The sequence below is a fragment of the Equus asinus genome, chromosome 17 (genome assembly GCF_041296235.1).
Source record: "Equus asinus isolate D_3611 breed Donkey chromosome 17, EquAss-T2T_v2, whole genome shotgun sequence".
Classification (NCBI taxonomy): Eukaryota; Metazoa; Chordata; class Mammalia; order Perissodactyla; family Equidae; genus Equus; species Equus asinus.
This window is the reverse complement of record NC_091806.1, coordinates 21,411,268-21,428,952: the sequence shown is the minus strand read 5'-3', so window position 1 is coordinate 21,428,952 and position 17,685 is coordinate 21,411,268. Positions and strand designations below refer to the sequence as shown.

The window sequence follows — 17,685 nt, the reverse complement described above, 5'->3', positions numbered from 1 at the left end:
TCCGAACCCTGGGGCGCCGAAGGGGAGCTTGAACTTAACCACTCAGCCATGGGGCCCGCCCCTAAGTTTATTCTTGAAAAATGATTATCCACGCACAAGTTTTTAACTGGATCATACTTGCACATAGGAAATATGTCAGCAGAAAAAAATTCCAAAAGCTACTGCATTGCTATTCATACACCAGCCTCCATTTCAAGTAACCTAAAATATTTAAGAATAAATATTTAGGGTGCAATTACCTTTGTAAATCCTTGTCCTACAGACTTTGGGAAATACAAAATTAAAAACTGAAAGTATTTATAAAGGCTTAAAAGTAATAGAGATTTTTATATGAATAAAATAAAAATAATTCAAAAAAGAGTCTACTAAGTATAGAGAATGTGATAGAGTCATAAAATCAACAAAGTGTGGATGGATGAGATGCATTTTGGGGATGAGAATGAGACAATGCTTGTTGAAGAAAGTGACCTTTATAGTTTCCATTGACAGGAATGTTTAAGCATAATTATGAATAACAGTTAAAAAGTAGAGAAAACCTAAATGTCCATTAACTGATGAATGGATAATGTACCTTATTCATAAAATGAAATATAATTCAGCCATAAAAAAGGAAATTCTGAAAATGCTAAAACATGGATGAATCTTGAAAACACTATGCTAAGTAAAAGAAGACCACTATCAACAACCCACCCCCCCCCCCAACACACACACATATTGTATAATGCCAAGATCTGAGCTGTCCAGTATAGGCAATCTCATACAGTCAGGAAGCAGATTGGTGGTTGCCAGGAGTAGTGGGGAGGCAAGAAGGGGAAGTGCCTGTTGAGTATGAGTTACTTACCCGAGTGATGAAAAATGTTCTGGAATTAGATAGTGGTGATGGCTGCACAACTTTGTGAAAATACAAAAAACTAAAGAAGTGCATACATGGAAAGGGTAAATTTTATAGTATATAAAACTATGTCTCAGTAAAATTAGTACCATCAAAGGATAATAATATTCCCAAATGAGTTGGTGAAGGAGAATGCTTCACAAATAGAGTAAACAAAATGAAAAATAGAAAGGAGATGAAAATTACTAAGAAGGGGATCATTTTGTATTTTATTGAATTTCTCCTTTGAGGCAGAGGGTTCAGATTCAGTGTAAATGTGAAGCTCTACACAAAAGTAATTTGCAGGTTTCTTCCTGTCAGATCAACATGTTGACAATAGTGAAGAAATAAGACTCAGTTTTTGCTAAAGTTCTTGCTGTACTCGCAGGGGAAAATACAGAACAAGGAATATAATTAATCCCATGTTAGCATATACTGAAGCCTGAGGGTGAAAGCGTCAGAGATTTAAATACCACATGCTATCTGGTAAAATAAAACACTATCTGCCTATTTTTCAGCCACCTGTAGCAAATGCAGAAAGACCTACTCATCTCAGGTAGGTTCCTGAGTCTCCAAATTTAAGGAACATAGGGGAAATTTTTGACATTTTTGAAAAAGAAATTTATAAATGATTGATTTTTACAGCTGCTGACACAGTTTAATAAACTCAGCAATCTATCGTCAAAAAATTATATTTTTTCTCAGAACAGAACTGACTGAAATTATTAGTATTCACAAAATAGTATTTTAATGATTTTATTTTAATCCAGGGTCACAGGAGAACTGTTTATCACTGGGGAAGTATGTACATGAATTTAAGTTTTTTTATTTCAGAAATAATTTAGATAGCACCTTACAAATAGCAACATGCATACTCACCTCCATGTGAACCACATGCTATATTTACTTAACTCCAAGAAAAAATAAATTCTCATATATTAACAAATGCATATATACTTTCAAACACATGAGACACACAGAAATATACTGATACACAAGTAAGAGAAGCCTTTATATCTCAGAAAGATGTATTGTCCATCATTCTATTTACATTTTTTAAATTCAAAACTCCATTTAAAAACCAAAAAGATGCAAATGTATGTGTTGTATTCTATTGTTTTCACTTATTTTTAGCACTTTTCTTTGGTCAAGAGAGTCATCTTTGGCACCAGACAACTCCCACAAATAGGGCATGAGTATTGTGACAGAGTAATAAGAATTTCTAGAGGAAAGGTTTAATGGTTATTTCATGTCTCACCAAAAACTAAACATAATTTAGACCAGGAACAGTAACATAATCATTTTCATTATTATTCGTTAATGATACTCACTGTTTCTAGAATTAACATCAAGTCTTTTAAGCCAACCATATTGAGGAACGTAACAATGGTAATCATTTTTTGTGTCCATGTGACTATTTTCAGGCTTAGAAAATGGTTAGTCCTACATCTTACAGCCTGGTCCTACTAACATCGTCTCTTCCACATTATTTTGAGTGTAGAATGAGATATTAATTCATCTAAATCTACGCCAGAGAGAAGAAAGTTAAAGTCTGGAGAAATAGAACTTATAGAAATTCACGTATATTATGAACGATATGTACACCAGATAAAAATTTTCCAATATCTATCTCAATTTATTTTTTATCATTCTCAAATACTTAGCAACCCTTCTTTAATTGATGAGTAATTTAATGGGAACATGGCTGGATAATTTTCTGAGCATTAAAAAACAATTACAGAAAGAAATTGTGTTCTCCTGTTCAAATATTTGTGGACTTCTGGAAAAGTTAAAAAGTATCTATCATTTTTTTTATTATTTCCTCATAAATTTAGGTAAGAACAAAGAGGAATGGTTGGAGAAAATTGCTGCTCCTTGAATGGATTCATTTTCTTGGGAATGTCCAATAACCCTGGGATTAAAGTGATCCTGTTTACCATGTTTATAGTTGTTTATCTCATTAATTTGGGGGGAAATCTTGGAATGATTGCTTTAATTAGAATGGATTCCCAACTGCACACACCGATGTACTTTTTCCTCAGCCACCTCTCTTTCTGTGACCTTTGTTATTCCACAGCAATTGGTCCCAAGATGCTGGTGGATGTATTTGCCAAGAACAAATCAATCCCCTTCTATGGCTGTACTCTGCAATTCTTCATCTTCTGTACCTTTGCAGATTCTGAGTGTCTATTGTTGGCTGTGATGGCCTTTGATCAGTACAAGGCCATTAGAAACCCGTTGCTCTATGTAGCCAACATGTCCAATCGAGTGTGCTCCCTGCTCCTGGCTGGGGTTTATCTGGTGGGAATGGCAGATGCTTTGATGCACACCTCATTAACATTCCACTTATGCTTCTGTGGGTCAAATGAGATTAATCATTTCTTCTGTGATTTACGACCACTTTTCCTCCTTTCCTGCTCTGATACACAAGTCAATGTGTTGGTATTATTCACCATTTTTGGCTTCGTTGAACTGAGCAACATTTCAGGAGTTCTTGTCTCTTACTGTTATATTATCCTATCAGTCTTGAAGATCCACTCTGCTGAGGAGAGGTTCAAAGCTTTCTCCACCTGCTCCTCTCACTTAACAGTTGTGGCAATTTTCCAGGGAACTATTCTCTCCACGTATTTCAGGCCGAGTTCTTTATATTCCTCAGATCAAGACAAAATGACCTCATTGTTTTACACACTTGTGATTCCCATGTTAAACCCTCTGATTTATAGCCTGCGGAAAAAGGATGTGAAAGAGGCCCTAGAAAAATTGAGAAGTAAAAGATGGTTTTAAATACTTGTGTGTACACATACACACTCACACATTTAATGATTGTTATTTTCATAAAATTATATAATATGATACAAGAGAAACATAATTTTCTCACATATTTAAATAAATGAGTATCTGTACTAAAGCTCAACCACAAGAAAATGTTGCAGTTCCCCAAATCTGTCAAGATTTACCATGGTCTTGAATTTAGTTGTGATCCATCTTTTTGTAGAAAATGTTCCCAAACCTTCTAATTTTGCCACTTTTTTTAATCATACTTTCACTCAAGCATCATTTCAAGTACTAAGATTTATTGTGTTCACTATGTGCTCTTTGTGCATTTAGATGCTCTGCATTTCAGGATGAATCCAGGAGTTTCTATACTAATAAACTCTATAATGAAGAAAAATAAATAGACGTTACTTAACTGAACACTCAAATAATTCATAATAAGGCTCAAAACTTTCATAAAGTTAAAAATTGGAGGTTAACAATCTAGAAAAAATGTGAAAATCTAGTCGGTAGAAGAAAAGCTTCCCTGGATGGAAATGAATATCTGAATAGTCTTAGATCTAAAAAGAAATGCGATTTGGGGAGCAGAAAGGATTCTAGGAAGAGGGCCTGACAGGTACAGAATTCTTCACGTGGCCGATTTTATAACGTTTTAGCATTAAAGAATCCCAAGGATAGGTTATAAAGAGCAATGTAAAGTGCCTTGATAAATTACATCATTGCGCTGTAATTATTTACTATCAACTCCTCTATCACTTCTTGCAGGAAGCTTCTCTTCAATTCCTCCCCTTTCTCAGCTTTGGTTAAATGTCCCTTTTTATAGTTCACAGACAGCTGTCTCCTTTAAGCATTGTTTTAATACCACCCTGTTCATTCAATCACCGTCTCTAATACGCAATTTTGAGCCATTTTTGCTCAAGGACTGAGAATTCCATCCCTTTTATCCAAAGTACCTGCATAGTGTTTGGGACAGCAAAAGGCAAAACAAACAAATAAAAACAATAAAATAAAATTGTAGATAACATGTTTGACTGCCTATTAGATGTGAGTAACACAAAATTAACTGAAGTTATGGTATGTGGCTTGAACATATATACTTTATAACTTTTATGAAAGTAAGTATAGTGGATGTGGATACTAAAGTAATGGATCTGTGAAGACATACATGCCGATTACACTTAAAGTAAAGAGCATTTGCCTACGTATGTTCTTAATATTTGTCTGTTTCATCTGTCTCTGCTATTGCTTCTGACAGTTAAAGCACTGAATCAGCTTGTTGAGACAACGTGGTTATGGCTATAGATTTGAAGGACCTTGAAAGACTCAAGGTTACTCTTTATTATCCATTAGAATGATAGAAGTTAAAGGCCATTGAATGTCTTAGATTTTCTAGTTGCCATTGTAAAATGCCTTTGCGGGAAGTCATTTCAAAATGGAAGTAAAACCCAAGAAGACTCTCTGATTTTCCAAAGAGCATTTGTGGGACAGTGTGACCTATCACATTATCATGACAGAAAAAAAAATATTATGGAGACTATTTCTCTTCTTTTTGACAAAAGGCTTTAAGGGTTTTCAACTGAACTATATTTCCTCAGTTAACAAATGCTCTTCTGGAATTGTTACTTATGAGTAGCAGCATGGTAGAAAACACTGTTTGAAATGTATTGTCTAAGAAAAATGGGATGTCAGTGGATCGCTGCTAATTTAGATGAAGTAAATATTTCACCTTTTTAACTTATCTCCCTCCATTATGAAAAGTACATATTTTAGAATCAAAAGACTGATTATCTATATATTGACAGTTTTATCAGGATGAAAGGGTTTGAACTAAAGAGATGAGAATGTTAAGCCCTGTAAATGAAATTCCAAACTTAGAATTGATTGATTGAATTAATTGTGTGCTTCCTCACCCTGAATATATTAGGCTTAATAACACATTACAAGGAATATATTTTTAGGAGATTCATGACCGAAATAGAACTTTGGGGAGATGTCGTCTAAGGACTCTTTTATCTCCATATTCTACATAAATAGGGGACACCACATCAAAATACTATGATGTTTTATAGCCTCTCTACTTCCATTCTATCATTCCCTTCCCTTCTTCGGTTCTCTACATGACATCGTTCTCACACATCCCCAGTGACTGATGGACAATGTAATTGTCCAAATAAAGTATTTTGGGGGTTAAGGAAAGGTCTTTAATGATAGTGACATAGGAAGCTCATGAACTCCCCTTTTCCCATGGACACGCCAAATGAACAGCTACACATGCCACAATTCCCTCTGAAGGAAATCAAAACACCAGCTGAGTGACTCTTACACATCAGAAGAATGAAAAAATATCCACAATGAAATGGCTAGGAAAAGCTGAGACAGACTTTTGTAATAAATCCCACCCCCAGCACAGGGACATACAATTGGGAGGAAACCTCTAGCTCTCAGCTTCTCCCTGACAAGTGAACGATTTGGACTCCACAACTAGAAGCCCAACTTTTAAGACTCTCAGCAGAGGGATAGGCCTCCAAATCCTCTATCCTTGAAAGCCAATGGGACTTGTTTAAACAAGACCCATGAGAGTGTAGCAAATAAAGAAGTAGTTATTAAGAGAAGCCAGCACTAGCTGCAGCTATCACACCAGGGCTCAGAACTGAGAGAACAGGCAGAAAATCTCTCAGTCTTTCCCTGAATGGAATCTATACGCAAACATTAAAAGCTACTGCCTCAGGGACAGGCAGCTAATTTAGCAAGCATTGTGTGGCTGACTGAGATCCTCCCTGGAGATCAGAAAAGCCTGTGGGCACCCCCCTCCACTCTCTCCCTCTTGTTCACCTCAAGTCAGAAGTATATCCCTGAAAGGATCTTGCATAGACATCTGCACCCCAGCTTTTGTGATTGCTATCTGAGGAACATATCCCCAGATATCCTGGCTCTGATAACCAACAGGACTTCCATTCAGGAATACCACTGAAGTTTAAAATCATGCCAAGCACACAATGGTATGAAACTAGACAACACACAGAAGTAGAAAACTGGAAAATTCACAAATAGATAAAGAATAATCAACATGCTCTTGAACAACCAATGGGTCAAAATAAAAATCAATAGAGAATTCAAAAAAATATCTTGAGATAAATAAAAATACAAATATAACATGCCTAAAGTTAAGGGATGTGGCAAAAGCAGTTCTAAGATGGAAGCTTATAGTTAGAAATGCTTACATTAAGGAAAAAAAGGTCTCAAATAAACACCCTAACTTTATACCTCAAGGAACTAGAAAGAACAAACTAAGTCCAAAGTTAGTAAAAGGAATGAAATAACAAACATCAGAGCTTAAATAAATGAAAGAGGGACTAAAAAGACATAGAAAAGATCAATCAAAAAAGAGCTGGTATTTAAAGGATACACAAAATACATAAATCTTTTGCTAGACTTACAAAGAGAAAAAACGGAAGACAAAAATAAATAATATTACAAATGAAAGAAGATACATTATACTTGGTATCGCACAAAGAATCATAGAAGACCGCTATGAACAATTATACATCAAGAAATTGGACACCTTAGAAGAAACTGAGAAATTCCTAGAACACACAACTCACAGAGAATGAATCATGAAGAAACAGATAATCTGAACAGACCAATTACTAGTAAGGAGAGTGAATCAGTAACCAAAAAACTCCCAACAAAGTCCAGGACCAGATGGCTTCTCTGTGAATTCTACCAACATTTAAAGAATTAATACCCATCTCTCTCAAACTCTTGAAAAAACCGAAGATGAGGGAACCCTTCCAAACTCATTTTATAAGGTCAGTATTACCCTGATACCAAAATCAGATAAGGAAACTGCAAGAAAATAAAATTAAAAGCCAATATGTTTGATGCACGTAGACGTGAAAATCCTCAGCAAAATTTCAGCAGACTAAATTCAAAAGTCAATTAAAAGGATCATATACCACAATCAAGTGGGATTTATGCCACAGATGCAAGGATGGTTCAACATCTGCAAATCAATCAATACAACGAATTAACAAAATGAAGGATAAAAATTATATGATCCTCTCAATAGATGCAGAAAAAACAAGTGACAAAATTCAACATCCTTCCATGATAAAACTCAGCAAACTAGGTGTAGAAGTGACTTACCTCAATATAAATAAGGGCAATAAATGACAAGCCCACAAGTAACATCATAGTCAACAGTGAAAGGTGAAATCTTTCCCTCTAAGATGAGGAACAAGACAAGGATTCCCATTCTTGTTAGTTTTAGCCAACATAGTGCTGAAAGTCCTAGCCAGAGCAATTAGGAAATAAAAGAAAGAAAAGCCATCCAAATCAGAAAGCAAGAAATCAAATTGTCTCTATTTGCAGATGACATGATATTGTATATACAAAACCCTAAAGACTCCTCTGAAGAACACTTAGAACTAATAAACAAATTCAGTAAAGTTGCTAAAAACAAAATCATTGTACAAAAATCAGTTGCGTTTCTATACACTAATAATGATCTATTAGAAACAGAGTTTAAGAAAACAATCTTATTTATAATAGAATCAAAAAGAATAGAATAAAATACTTAGGAATAAATTTAACCAAGGAAGTGAAAGATATATATATTGAAAACTGTAAGTTATTGATGAAAGTAATGGAACACACAAATAAATAGAACAATGTTCCATGTTCTGGAATCAGAAGAATTAATATTGTTAGTTTAAAATCAGGAAGTGTGATGCCCTTAGTTTTCTTCTGCTTTCTCAAGACTTTTAACTATTCCAGGTGTCTTTTGATTCCATACAAATGTCAGGATTATTTTCCTATTTCTGTGATAAACACTATTGGGATTTTGATAGAGCTTTCATTAAATGTGTAGATCACTTTAGGTAGTATAGATATTTTAACAATATTTAGAGAGGACACAAATTTACACTCAAATACTTCTCACCTTTGCAATATTACAATGAATAAAGGCAAAACTAAATTTTTTTAGAAAAATAGGATCTTGGATTTTCTTAAAGCTTTTTCCATACACTCACGTATGTGTGATCAATATTAGCTGAAATGGTCTCCAAAAGCCTCTTTATTTTTACTATTGGTCCATCACTCACCTAACCACTTAAAATATTTAAGAAGTATTGAATTAGACATTAGTTGTGCAAGTCCTGGTGCTAGGGCTACGGGAACTATGCAAATTAGCCAAACACTGCTATTATTTCTAAGGAGATTGCAATGTGGTAAAAGACATAGGTAAGAATAAAATAAAGATAATTTAAAGAAACTGTGGTAGGTATAGCGGACATAATACAGTCATAAAATAATCGACAACTGATTGAATGATGTGACTGGAGAAATGGAATCACATGGACTTAATGAAAAAAAAGTATTTATTATAACCATTGTAAAATTGGTATGTTTTTAGTGCGAAGGTGAAGGATATTGTTTCAGAAATGAAAGAAACATAAAAATAATTAAAGATAAATAATAGTTAAAATAATTTATTAAACACATTAATGCAATAAATTCAACAGGATAAATAAGAATTGAAATTAAAAAATTAAGTAAAGGACTTCTTTGAGTTTAATTAGATGTCTGATTTCACTGGAGGAAGATTCTGTAGACTTAGGGTAGCAATGACTCACAGTATGAAATAATTTTACCTTCCTGACATTGATCGATCTGGTTCAAGCGTGAAGAATTAAAAGTTCAGCGTTTGCTGAAGTTGTTGAAGCATTCACAGGGGAAAATTCAGAACTAGAAACCTAATTAATTGCATGCTTGCATAGTCCAAAACTGTGAGGGTGTAGGCTTTAGCGATTTAAGTCCCAAGTATCACTAAGAAAAGTAAAATGTGATCTGTCTATATTGTTCAGCTGACAGCTGTAAACACAGAAAACAAGCTCCTCACAGGTTGGTTTCGGAGTCACCAAATTTAAAAAGTGAAGAATAAAAACGTTACATTTGGAAAAATGAGGAAGCAAATATTTAGAAAGCTGTAACTAAATTTTTTTTACTTACTTCCTCTAGTTATTCGTCTGAAACCTAATGGCAAAAAATGATATTCCTTAATAAAGCAGGGTGAATTCACTTCATTTTTATTAGCAAATGAACAGTTTTACTTATACCTTAGCCCAAATTAAGATGAATAATGTTTATTTTTTTAATCAGTGTGGAAAAGTATATGAAAATTTAAGGTGTTTTTCTAGTATTTTTAAATAGTAAAAATTGAGATATCACAATACAAATACTAATTACTGTATATTCAACCCCATACAAACCAGATATCACATTTAATCATCTAGAAAATAATGAGACCATCATTCATATTCCATCAGAGAGACATAGGTGCATGCACACACACACACACACACACACACACACATACAGAAGCCTATATACCAAAGATATATTCATTATTTCTATTCAAACCTCTATTTTTAATGAATGAGTCAGGTTTAAAATCTAAAGGGATGGAAACGTACATGTTAAATTCTGTATACCCACTTGTTTTTTAGCATTTTTTGCTTTTTCTTGTCAAGGGAAATGTCCTTTGCCACCAGACTGCTCTGACATGTAGGTAATAATAATGAGGCAATTCAGAAATATATTCTAGAGAAAATTTATTAAAATATATTTAATGTCTCAATAAATAGTAAAACAATGTAGACCAAAAACATTAACATCATATTGTTCATTATTTTTGAAACACAAATATGTTCATTGTGTCTGAATTTAATACGTCTTAAGCAAATCATGATTTTTGAAGAATTCACTAAGATTAATCACTTTTAAGCCAAATTGGATATTTATTTTTCAAATATAAGGCTGTATAATCCAGCTTTGTCTTTAATTTAGGTGTCATTTTCGTATTACCTTTGACATGTAATGAGCTTTCAGTTCATGACTGATTGCTGAGATACATCAGTGAGGGTTCACACAAGCCACATATCTTATAGATGACATCTAAATTTAAAATCAAACTTTCTCAAAATCCTGTCCCAGACACTTTAACTTTTGTAAACAACATAACAATCAAACTTGTTTAGGCTATGTTCTGATGATAAAGAATATAGCGTACTGAAATAATTCCTTTCTGACTTACAGATTATATTTTTGTGCGCATCAAGAAGAGTTAAAACTTTGATCTACCCTTTCCTTGATCATTTCTGTAGCATTTTAGAAGAAAAATAAAGAAGAATGAATGAGGAATATTGCTCTTCTTGGAATGAATTCCTCCTCTTGGAGAAGGAATTCCAGTACCCCTGGAATCAAAGTGATCCTATTTACCATGTTTCTAGTTGTTTACATCATTAATCTTGTTGCAAATCTTAGGATGATCATTTTAGTTAGAAAGGATTCCCAGCTTCACACTCTGGTGTATTTCCTTCTCAGCCACCTCTCCTTCAGTAATCTCTGCTATTCCACAGCAACTGGACCCAAAATGCTGGTGGGTTTCATTGCCAAGAACAAGTCAATTCCCCTCTATGACTGTGCTCGGCAATTCTTGATCTTCTCTACCTTTGTAGATTCTGAGTGTCTACTGCTGGCAGTCATGGCCTTTGATCAGTACAAGGTCATTGGCAACCCTTGCTCTACACAGTCAACTTGTCCAGCAGAGTGTGCTCTCTGCTCGTGGCTGAAGCTTACATGGTGGGCATTACAGATGCTTCAATAAATACAACATTAATATTCCACTTATGTTTCTGTGGATCAAATGAGATTAACCATTTCTTCTGTGATGTCCCCTCCCCCCCATTGCTCTCTTGCTCAGACACACAGGTCAATGAGTTAGTGACATTCACCATTTTTGGCTCCATTGAACTGATTACTTTTTCAGGACTTTTTGTGTCTTATTGATATATCACCCTAGCTGTGATAAGGATCCACTCTGCTGAAGGGAGGTTCAAAGTTTTCTTCACTTGCATCTCCCACTTAACTGCTGTGGCAATTTTTCATGGAAGTCTACTGTTCATGTATTTCCAACCAAGTTCTTCCTACTCCCTAGATCAAGACAAAATGACCTCATTGGTTTACACCCTTGTGATTCCTATGTTAAACCCTATGATTTACAGCCTACAGAATAAGGATGGGAAAGAGGTACTGAAAAACTTAAAAAGTGGTTCTATTGAAAAGTTTCATGTAAATATTTTTCCTCTGAACTTACACTGTAATACATGAAGATCAAAATTGTTTTGACTAATGTAGGGTGATCCAATAAGTACTTATGCTATCTTATAACCATACCAAAATTTGTCATTCCATACATATGCCATGCTTCATTTTAGGTCTTGAATTTATATTTGGTACTCCCTATTTGTGGAAAAGTTCTTATTTTCCCCAATTTCTATTTTACCAATGTTTCATTTGTGCATTATATAATTTTCTAAAAGTTATTGACTGTATCCAAATACCCATTGCACTTTTGGGTGCTTTGTATTTCATAGTGAATCCAGCACTTTTTAAAAATTTTTTCTGTTTTTTTTCCTGAGGAAGATTCACCGTGAAACAACATCTGTGCCAATATTCCACTATTTTGTATGTGGGTCACTAAAACTGCATGGCCACTGGTTAGTGGTATAGATCCGTGTCTGGGACCAAACCTGGGCCACTGAAGCAGAGGGTGACAAACTTAACCACTATGCCACAGGGTCAGCCCCTCTGAATCCAGCAGTTTTTATATTAGTGAGTCTTATCATTTAAAGAAAGTGACAAATAGTAATTAAATAATTAATCAGATTAGAGTCATGTATTGCTTAACAACAGGGATATCTTCCTAGAAATACGTTGTTAGGCAATTTGTCATTGGGCCAACATCACAGAGTATACTTACATAAACCTAGATGGTATAGCCTACTACACACCTAGACTATACAATACTAATCTTATGGGGCCACCATCGTATATGTGGTCCATCATTGACTGAAATATCATTATTCAGTGCATGACTCTATTTATAATAAACCATAATTATGCCACAATGTAAAAGGACTGAACACTATAAACCCAAAGCAGGTTGTTCAGATATAGTGAAGGAAGTTAAAAAGTGCTTCCTCAAAATGGAGAAAATTAATCTGAGGTTTCAGATTAAAAAGTAAATCGGAGTAAACTGAAAGATGCAAGTAGGTAGAGAAAGCATTCTAGGCAAATGGACCAGCAATTACAGGGGCCCTGAGTGGGCAGAATCATGTCATTTCTGTGGAATTTAAAGAAAACCAATGTGGTAGGTTATAGAGCTGTAATTCACAACCCAGTCACTTCCTCCAGGGGGCTTTCCTTCCGTCCAGTACTCAAGTTTGTTCCACAGACCACCCTGCTCTTCAGAACACTGTTGAATCTATGACTACGTTTTCTAAATCCTTATCTTCAGTGTGAGATTATGAACATTCTGAGTTTAAGAGCTGTGTATTTTATCAATTTACCCAAGAAGCAGCATAGCACTTAGGTAAAGAAAGAAAGAAAAAAGAAAGATACCAAAAAAGTTATTTTCTAATATTAATTCATATGAAACCAAAAATAATCACTGAGGGTCTAGTATGTGACTTGAATTCATTTTTTTTGTATCTTATATGTAAGCTCATAAAGTGGTTGTGGATGCTAAAAGTAATGGAAAGTTAAAACATACAAATAAATAATTTGGAAAATAATTAAACCAAGGAACTCTTATCTGAATGTATACAAGATATTTAATGATTTCATCTGTGCCTGCTCTAGCTTGATGATGATCAAATCACTAGAAGTGGTTTGGTTAGAAACAGGACAAGGACACACATCTGAAAGATCATACACGAATCAAGGACACTCATATGTTTGCTACAATTGCACAAGCAATGTCATTCAATATCTAAGGCTATGTAGGTGCCCTTGGAAAATACCTTTCAGTGAAAAAATTTCAGATGGACAGCAAAGCCCAAATAGGACAATGATACTCCTCTGCTTTTTAGGGTGATAGTCTTTTTGGGATTCTGAGACCTGATAGAGGGATATATAAAGGTAGAAAAAAACAATAGGGAAATGTTTCTTTGAGTCATAATATCTCCTCATTCAATCCATGCTATTGTGGACATGTTACCTATGAATTATGTACTACCTTGAACAGCAGTCTGGCAGGAGAGATCAAATCAGACTAAAGCCCAAGCAAAGCTTGGTGTCAATCTCAGAAGTATAAAGATGCCATCGAGTAGCACAACGCTCTCCCATAAAACAACTGAAATATATTCAAAATCAAATTTCATCTGAATCTTGACTCCTATAAGCAAATCTAAGTCTAATATGTGAACTAGAGAGAAGAAAATGTTAAGTCCATTAATGAGATATTTCAAGCTCAATAAAAGAGAGCCTAAAAATGGAATTAATTGATTTTTAAAATTACTTAGTGGAAACATTGGGGAATTCAAGGTTCAACTAGGGGATGGGTTACTGACCTGCAAGAGATTTCTGTCCTGACTTTCTATAGAAAGTCAGGGAAAGCTAGTATTGAAATATTTTAATCTAATTTGCCTTATCTAACTCAACCCTAACTATTCCCTTAACTCTTTCTCTAATCACAAGCATCTCATAGAATACTCACCACCAGTTGGTGACAAATATTATAATTTAGATAAAATATTATCAATGTCTGTACATAATGAGTCAATAGTATGTATCTAGTCCTTCACAAGAGTTCCTTATTTCTGACCAGGCATTGGCATCCCTAACCATAAGGGTAACCAGTGATGACTGATTAGGGTCTATGTATAATGATACAAGCACTTAGCTCACTACTGGTGAAAAGCTGGTTAGCAAAATTTATTAAATCAAAATAGTAAGAATTTTCACTAATTTGATGTATCTAGGTCTTTCCTAAGAGAAAGCAAGTGTAACCTGCTTTAAATCATCTCTAGAAACATGTTATGAAATGGTAAAGCAATGACAAGAAAATTGGGTCTGAACTCTACCATCAATTTACAGTAATTGTGACCTTCAACAAATCACTTTTTCTCTTTGGGCCTTGGTTTCCACCCAGTCAAGAGATGGATTTGAACTAGATAAACTTTATTGTGCATTCCAGCTACCACATTCTGTATCCATTTTGATATGATTCTCTCAATGCATAATGCAGAAACCAACTTCTGTCTTTGGGGAGATTAAGGAGTATCAGATGAGTGTGACTATATCACAATTCTAGGATAATTTGACCTGAAGTGGAAGTGGCAATGATGACATATAGTTAGATAGCATGGGTTGAAGGAGCCACGATATCGTCCAGTGAGACTCATTTAATCGGCTTTCTGTTCTGCATTTTGATTTTAAGAGACACCTAACAAAAGTAGGTATCCAACTTCATTAGTCATCAGGGGAATCACATACTCTACATAATGGCTAAAATTAAAATGACAGATGATATTAACAACTGGTGAGTATGTGGAATAGCTAGAAGACTCACACATTGATGGTGTGATGATGGAAGTCTGAACTGACATACTGATTTGCACAACTGTATGATAATATTTACTAAACCTGAATTTTGTACACACAGACACACACACATTTCCAGCTCTCGGTTTTATACACAAGATAAGTGAAGGTGTATGTATCTCTACCCAAAAACAAGTATAAGAACGTTCACATTAAAATTATGGGGAATAGAAAAAAAGGGAAACAACTGCCTCGCCACATGAGAATAGATACATGAGTGATTGCATATTTATACAAAAGAATGCTATACAATAATAAGAATGAATGTACTGCAACTACATGCAGCAATGTAGATGGACTGCTCAATTTTGTTGTTGAATGAAACAGTACATGCTATAGGCATCTAATTATGGATGGTTGAAAACCCTATGAAACTAATCTATGGTGATAAAAGTCAAGAAAGTAATTATTCCTTGGGGGTAAGAGACTAGTGACTTAGGAGGGAGAAAGTAGAAGTCTTTGGTGATTCTGATAATGCTCTGTTTCTTGGTCTGTGTGATGGCTAAAGGGGTATTATTTTTAAAGTTTTCTAGCTGTGTACTTATCATTTAAGTATTCTCTCAATATATTTTAGATACCAAAAAGCTCTCCAAAAACAACGTCTATTCACCATCATAGTGTAAGAAACTTCAGAATTTTATTATTATGAATTTTTATCTCTAGTAATGCCTTGTATACACTAATGTTTGCCATATTTTTGTAAAATAAATGGTAGAAATTTCATAGAATATTTCAGTGAATAATTATCCCTTTTGCTACTAAAATTGCTGTCTTTTTTGTAAATCAAAATTGTCTTATTCAACTTATGAACACTTCTAATATTGGTCCCATCACCAAGGAGATTTAATGAACCTGGTTTTCCTTGGTATCACTATCATGCACTGAGCTAATTCACAACAGCCTGTGACTCAGGGCTATATAGCTGTTTTCTGAAGGAGGGAGGGTATAAGTAGACAATTGCCTACATAGTATTATGGTGGCACCAGGGAAGTCATTTAGATACAGACTTTTTCTCACATACTTATCTCTAATATCTTAATTTCCAACTAAATCATTTTCTTTCATGGTCTTCAATTAAATACAAATTCTTTTAAGAGGTTAGTTAACAAATTTGTAATAATAATGTAGTCCCTAAAACTCAGATTTTAATGGAAAACATTGGAGGGAAGTTAGACTAAATGCTCTTCAGGGGCAGTCATGTTTACGAAGTTAAATTTATGTTCTGTCTAAACCAAGTGCAATTCAGATGGCCAGAGACTTGCCATCACTGGAGACAGAGAAGTACCTGATGAAAAAATTATTTTTTGAAAATAATCAGAATAAAGTGATCAAGGACAATTCCTACTACTTCAAATACGCTCGAGAGCAGTAGATAATGGTAGTGAAACTCTTGGATAACACAAATGCACCAGCATCTTTAGTTTAAAGGGAAGCAAATTATTACAATTTCTTAGTTTGAGCTTGGCTTCAACAATACCTCCTAGGCTAGTAAATTTAGTTACAAAAAGTAACAATAAAAAGTGAAAAAGCATTGAAATATATCACTAAGAGCCATTTTCCCCAAATCAATTATACTTTGTTTTATGATTTTAAATTTTGATGTGGTCTGGATTTATAGGAACTTTGAAAAAAAAGGCTATGTCCTTTTCTAGTTCCTAGTGAAGATTTAGAAGAAAAAAATACCCGTAAAATTTATGTACCTACACTAGTTGATGCTTATCACTTCATAAATTGCTTTTGTGCACACAAATTTTGTATTGACTCGAATTGTTTTAAATAAATAAATTAACTACAATAAAGCAAAATGTACAGCAAGAGTACATTATTGGACTTTACAATCGACAGTAGACCCTAATGAATGCATAGAAACTTGTGCTTGTCAGCATCTTGCAATGATTCACATATAAAATGTCACTCAAAATATGACCAATGCAGAGAGTATCCTCCAAGGTTTCCACATTGCACAACTTCAGGGGCACCATTTTACTCATTTTATATGTTCTTCCTGGATTTGTGCAATACAACAACCCATTGAACACCAAAATTAATAATAAATTGTCTGGCTAAGAAAAATAAAACAGATTATATTCAATCTGGAACTCCTTTCTATTTTTCCACTATGCCTCCATCACTGGCAGAATCTTGCCTTGGTTTAGAAGCAGGCATTCGATGACCAGTCAGTTCTCTTAGATCTCTAAGAATCTGTAGACCGCTGTTTTTGTAAATTTAATATGAACACACTATAACATTTAATGAGAGTAGTCAATTGGTATTTTTTCTTAAAAAAAGACTTTTTTCATTATACTGTAGTCAGGAACCTATTAAGAGAAGTGCTTTGGAGTCAGAAAAACATATTGTCTATGAAACTCCAGGAATTTACTGATTAATTCTGTAGAACACTCTTGGAATCTGCATAACGAGGTAATTAGAGACAGCTCAGGAAACACAAGATAATATTTGAAATATGTAATGACAAACATGAAGATGAGTTAAATTAAATAATATATGAAAATCACAAAGCATTTGTTAAGATCTCCATAATGAACTATATTGAATTCATAACTTTTGCCCTCACAAATTCAGTGCTGAAT

General features: G+C 34.2%; 1 protein-coding gene and 1 pseudogene across 1 annotated transcript; both read left to right on the top strand.

Annotated features, from left to right (window-relative positions):
* Window positions 1-2,722: 2,722 nt before the first annotated feature.
* On the top strand, window positions 2,723-3,655 carry LOC139040736 (olfactory receptor 5W2-like). The gene has a single exon (XM_070487500.1). The coding sequence runs from the start codon at window positions 2,723-2,725 to the stop codon at window positions 3,653-3,655; it is 933 nt and encodes a 310-aa protein (XP_070343601.1).
* A 7,182-nt stretch (window positions 3,656-10,837) lies between these two features.
* LOC106848152 (olfactory receptor-like protein OLF2) lies at window positions 10,838-11,818 on the top strand (annotated as a pseudogene).
* Window positions 11,819-17,685: the final 5,867 nt, after the last annotated feature.

Bases quoted from the DNA above. Each gene is read 5' to 3' on its own strand.
- LOC139040736 (XM_070487500.1), top strand. From the start codon at position 2,723: ATGGTTGGAGAAAATTGCTGCTCCTTGAATGGATTCATTTTCTTGGGA.